The sequence below is a fragment of the Trichophyton benhamiae genome (genome assembly GCF_000151125.1).
Source record: "Trichophyton benhamiae CBS 112371 chromosome Unknown contix00378_25.r1.exp, whole genome shotgun sequence".
Taxonomy (NCBI): domain Eukaryota; kingdom Fungi; phylum Ascomycota; class Eurotiomycetes; order Onygenales; family Arthrodermataceae; genus Trichophyton; species Trichophyton benhamiae.
In genome coordinates, this window is record NW_003315106.1 from 410,009 (window position 1) to 416,008 (window position 6,000).

At 48.7% G+C, this 6,000-nt stretch overlaps 1 protein-coding gene across 1 annotated transcript; it reads right to left on the minus strand.

Moving 5' to 3' along the window:
- Window positions 1–2,426: 2,426 nt before the first annotated feature.
- ARB_07338 (uncharacterized protein) lies at window positions 2,427–3,675 on the minus strand (the record flags this gene model as incomplete). The annotated part of the gene is made up of 2 exons (XM_003014731.1): window positions 2,427–3,396; window positions 3,470–3,675. The coding sequence occupies 2 exons, from the start codon at window positions 3,673–3,675 to the stop codon at window positions 2,427–2,429; spliced, it is 1,176 nt and encodes a 391-aa protein (XP_003014777.1).
- Window positions 3,676–6,000: the final 2,325 nt, after the last annotated feature.

Here is a 6,000-nt window from a genome sequence, read left to right on the forward strand (position 1 = left end):
GGAGATGGTGGCGCATGGTTCGTGTGTGTTTCCTGCATCGGGGCCCCATCATATATCGATCGTTGATTTGGTCGGTGCCTTGCCGTGTCCGATACATAGACCTGGCTTACGATAGGCTAACTACTATGAGTGTGTCATGGTTTCTTCGTGGTAGTTTCAAGGATGATCATCCACACGCAGCTGCCTCCCATCTCACCTGTCGGGGTGCCAGCAGGAGGGGGGAGGCTAGTCCTCAACAGCAATCCGCGTTCGCCAGACAAGATAGCCTTCCCACCAATAGTACGGACGCGATCCCGAGTGTATTCGCAGCGTTTCACCGTGTCACTATTACCCAGAGCGGTAGGTGTTATGTCGTTAATGAGTGGCTGTACAGATCAAGGCGAAGGAAGATGCAGAGGTGATAGGTTTGGGCATCAGGGAGATCAGTGACGGTCTCGATCGATGACCCCCTCGACTGGCTGGCCGGGCTTCTGTCTGCCTAGATCTCTGCCAGAGCCCAGAATACACGACCTGCAGGGAACTTGACGGCTGGCACGTTTCACACATCCCAGAGACTGCATTCTGTGGCTGTGATGGATCTCACGATGCTGCTTCGGTGGATCTAGACCCGAGGTCATCACCCGCTTGTGCATAAGCCTCCTTCTGACTCACAGATCCACAGCAGCAACAGTTTTGACATTGATCTTGGAGTAACTTAAGGGGCATATAGAGAAGCTACGCATCCCCCCTCTTGAGCCATCCTACAGTCGATGGTATGCGCTGGCTGGTCCAGGAACAAGATGTGTGTGGCGAGGATGTCGACTTACTCCAGCCTCAGGGTGGGGCCTTGCGGGCAGCTTAAAGGCGTTAAACTCGCGCAGGGGCCACGGGGGCCGGCCCGCCGCTGAACCTAATCCTGGTCCCGCTGGTCCATTCACAGACAAGGGGACTCAACAATGGGAAGAGAGCGGAGATGACAAGGTCGAGACGAGAGGAAGGAAAGAAAAAATCAGATCATTAGCTAGCCATATTCTATGCACAACAAATTTGAAGTTGAAATAGAGAAGACAGTGGACTCGAAACATGTCGTACAGCGGCCTTAGGTGGCGTAGCGGCAGCCATCCTACTGGCGAACAGGACGGAGTATATGTATGGGTATCGAACAACACAAAGGGCAAAAGGTCATCGCTTAGGAGGTGGAACCGTTGTAGCTCTTCTTTACAGTGGAACCAGAGGAGGCAGACGAGAAAGAGGAGGTCGTGTTATATACAGACCATGGATCGGAGACAGGCTTGATGTATTTGTTCAGGCCGAAGGGGTCGCTGTCTGAGTTGCTTGTGCTGGAAGAGTCGCTGGAAGATGTTAGCTCTTGCAGGTATGGTCAGGGATGCTGATGGGATCACTTACTGTGTAGATCGAGACTGAGTCTGGTCGTTATTGCTTCCCTGGTTCGAGGAAGAGCTAGATTTATCCGCCATAGTGGGTGATGGATCGATTCAATGGATCGAGGGATGAATAGTAAGGCAAAACAGCAGTTGCAGTGATGAAAAACAGGTGGGCAAAAGTCGAATTTATCGAGTGAAAAAGCCGGGTTTATACGGTAGCGCTTTGCGGTTTCATTCCGGTACGTACGGTTACCACTGACGGCCAAGCGGTTTCGTATCTAACGTTATACTGAATCAAAATACGGAGTACGCGGGATGTCATTTTACAGACATTGAGGCAGTGAGCTGTATTTTATAATGAGAGTCAAAGGAAGTAAAGGGCCTTTTTGGACGCATATGTAGAGTCGCCTAGCGTCGTACTTAAGGCCTGCAAGATAGTTCCGACTGCGCCATGCGATTTTTGCCTTTATAGGCGCCCGACGCTAGGGATGCCTTGCCATGGCTACAGTGAAGGCGGATCGTAATTTGTTCAGATAGGCGTCAGAACACAATCTCCTGGTATACACGCTCAAGGAGGTCAGAACCCTAACCTTTGTTTCGTTATTGATGGTGGCTCGCTTGACTCTTGATGAGGAGCCAAGGCATCCATATGTGTCGGGGAGTCGACGTGAAGCAGGCGGAGAGGCAGCGAAATAAACGACGTATACCAAGGAAATGGACGGACAACAGCAACATCAATAATATGGTATTCGTACAGGCGTCTGATATCGACAGCATTTCTTATTCAAATAGCGCCAAAATGGGGTGATAAAAAAGCGACCAAAAGAACTCCATGTCCATGTATAGGTAGTGTTACATGTGATTTTTGTGTTTCCCATTTCCCAGCCCCAAAACGCCTGTCCCCAGAATATAGAGGAAAGATTCAGTAGTAATAATACATAGGCAGATAAAGCAACTTTCACGCCGTTGTACCACAAAGTCGCAGGATCAGTTCATACCTACACCTCGTATTAGTTTCGCTTCACTTCAATAGACGGGAGAGAGAGAGAGGGTGTGAGAGACTTACATTCCGAACATGATGGCTGCGCTAGGCACCACTCTAAGTAAATGAGGCGTGAGGCCACCATACATACCCGCCATGCCTTCTTCCTTCCAGACGACCTTGAAGCACTGCGCTAGGCCGGTATACTTCAGCTGGGCTTTCCCTGAGCCTGCGGGGACGGTCGGAGCCTGACGCAGCCGCGTCCGTACCACTTCGTGCGGATAAGTCGCTACAGCAGCCACCAGTTTCGCGGATCCAGCCGCCACGAGCTTGCCACCCCACGATATCACATCGTCCATCCAACCGGGTACATGCGTTGGGTCAGCAGCCAGTCGGGCTTCTCTCTGCGCCAATACACGCTTCATTTGCTCGTACAACACCCACTGGAGCGCACTCTCGGACACACCCAGGTACGAAGCTGACAGGCCGCGATACAGGCCCTGGATGCCTTCATGGCGAACAGTCTGGCGTATACAGTCCAGGGAGTTGGCGTACTGCCTTTTCCTCACTGCCTGGCCGGTTCCCTGCTGTTGAGAGGCGTTTTTGTCCAGCTGCATTCTCGTCTTGACGAGCCAGATGGGGTTTGTAGCTGTGCCCGTAGCTATGCCTGCTATCGCCGCGGCGCCTAGATGAATGGCGACGGGGGACTCATTCGGATCGTATCGGAAGTAGTCGTTCAGTATCCTCTTGCCGTTGCCGTAGACGTAGAAATTGATGGCTCGTGCTGGCACAACGCCGGTCAAGTTCGGGCCTAGACCTTTGAACAGTGCCCGCCAACCTTCATGAACGTGTATGGACCGAAGCATCTGTATGGTCTCGCTGAAATGCACGGCTGCACTGCGAGTAAGGGCGGCAATCGACGAAGAGGCCGGGGGCAACGGGTGCTGCGCGCGAAGCTGTTGCAGTTGCGCCTGGTAAAAGTCCGACTGCAGACGAGTCTTGAGCACGTCCAGCGGCGACGTAAGCGTTGCAGCGGTCATTCCGCCGAGGCTTAATTCTCTTTGTCAGTGTGGTTCTTTTTTTTTCAAGCCCGTTAAAATGTCATTCGATGTTGGTGACATACCCGCCAGCAAGGAAATGAGCCCACGGCTTAACGGCCGGCTTCTCGACCTTCTCTCGTCCGGGCGCAACATCGACATCATCTATCTCGCCAGACTGAACGAGCACACTTCTGTTCGTATGTATCCTATCGCTGCCGTTGCTGTCGCTGCCGTGGCCTTTCAGGCGGGCGCCGCCGTGCATGCCGGACGCTGTAGAGAGGGAGGCCATTATCGCGCTGGACGCTGAAGCTGAAGCTGAAGCTGACGCTGACGCTGACGTTGACGTCTCTAGGGGATCGACAGTGCCATCTAGCCTATACGGAGGCAGATGCAAGTACCAAACGATTGCAGACTGAAGCTGGAAGATGCAAGATGCAAGATGAATGTTTTTTTTCTACTTCTTCAAGTCTTCAGGAGAAGCAAAAGAGGATGATTTTTTTCCTTGTTTTTCGACGTCATTGATTCGCTGGTTGTCAGCCGCAGTGGCGATTTTCCTATTGGCTGGTTTAGTTTATTTATTTATTTCTATATCTTTTTTTACTGACATTTACTATTAATATATTATTCTAACTGTTAAGATGAGATGATTCTACGATAGTGGCTGGTGGACTGTAAGAAGAGTAGTAAAGATTAGGATTAATCTGCAGTGAGGTCCGAGAGGAAGGCAAGCGTACAAAGGAAACGCGGGACAGTGGCAGCAGTCAAGCATGAGTGAGTGAACTTGGTGGAATTGACATCGACAGACAAGGTGATTGTAAGTATAAGACAAGGAAGAAGAAGAAGAAGAAGAAGAAGAAGAGAGGAAGAAGAGTAAAAGTAGGAGAATAAGGTGACAACGCTCTCAGTCCGGGATGGAAAAGGAGTAGGGAAAAGGTATCAAGTAGTAAGTATCATTCAACCGTAGAATCGAAAGAGGAGAGACAAGAAACAAAAACAGAAGAGAAGTGATCCTTCGATATAAACGTTAGAGGAAAAGACTCCTAGCCCAACGAAACTACAAGCGGCCAAAATGGTGGGATAGTCGTATGGCTGTCAGTTGGTAAGCTTAAAATAGAACCCAAGAACATTATTCAGATAGGGACTTACTTCACCAAGAAGCCGAGTGTTGTAGTATTGGATAGTTAATTGGCGAGCTCACAAGATATGTTCCAGGAGGGAAATATACTATCGCGGGATATATCGTACTAGAACCACAGTTTTCACCACACCTGTTCCCATCCGATACAACTCGGTTTATCGCACCGGTGTCATCTGTAACCCCATCGCATATTTCAAACGTGGTTAGTAAAATAGATACCGTATTAAAGAAATGGAATTTTCACCTTTTACTCCGTAATCTTTAACATTCCTCCAAATCTAAGATAAAAAACAAATTAATATAATTAACCGTCTAAGGAATTCATTTAAAGCCAAACAGCCGAGGCGGAAAAGGATGTGATTAATGGAAAAAAAAGTAGCTCACCCTGTACCCAGATAGCGCAAAGGGGCTTGTGCCTCGCCGAGGCATTGTGGCCATCTAGTATTTTTTGTGGCACATTTTTCAAATGCGGACGATTCTTTAACCTTGGGCGTAAGGGCTTCATATAGGCCATGTTCCGGGACTAGGTAGCCCTTTAGGCCAATTGGCTGAATATAATATGTTTGTTGGGGGGTATTTGTGTCGTTCCCTTTATTTATATATTTTTCCTGAATTTGAGACGCAACTAAGCTATGGCTTCTCGTTATACTGTTAATTGGATTAGATTTAGCTATTATTCGCGCTACGTCAATGAGATCGTGGGGAAGGTAATAGGTAAAGTCCTTATTCTTGACAGCATTAGCAACAGCGGAGGCTGCGGAGTTAGTAGTTTCTCTCTTGGCACTTGGATTGTTTCTAGCAAAAAAATCGGCAAAATCAAAAAAATTTTGGGCCATGATTGACGCAGATGGGAGATGAAATTCATATTTGTTGAAATTGGGATTCTCCAATCTTTTTTTTTATTGACCACTGAAAGCGCCTTCAGGGCTTTATCAACCAGTGCCTTCGGTTCAGCCGTTCAAGTACTCCCTAGAGTGGCGGCCTCATTAGATGTGTAGAATGAGTTCCATAGGCGATTATGTTGAGAACGAGGCACTTTCATGAACTACACCAAAAGGAGTGAGCCCACACTAATAGTGGGCAGAGTTGAAGTTTGACAATATGTTTGAGGAAATGGAGTCAAAAAAGGGGCTTGGGTGGTTAACTTGCTAGTTATGTAAGCTAGCTAAGTTACTAGCCTAAACCAGTTAGTTAGACCCTCGCTAAAACTTTGTTGACGCCGGGCCGCCAACGACACCCAATACTTTATTATTTGTACGCGGTCCTCCGTACCTGCGCATGGGGAATGAAAACGAGGTCATGCAAGCAAAATCGTTCATCGGTACGTACCCATTCAACGTGCATTTACTAAACCCGTACGATACTTGCATCCGTACGATGTGTTGCCTTGGTGCACCCCTACCATCAAGGGTTCCCTCTCAGCCCAGGCAAGAAGAATATCGATATGGGTGACCGGGTTTCGAAATAACACCTCTC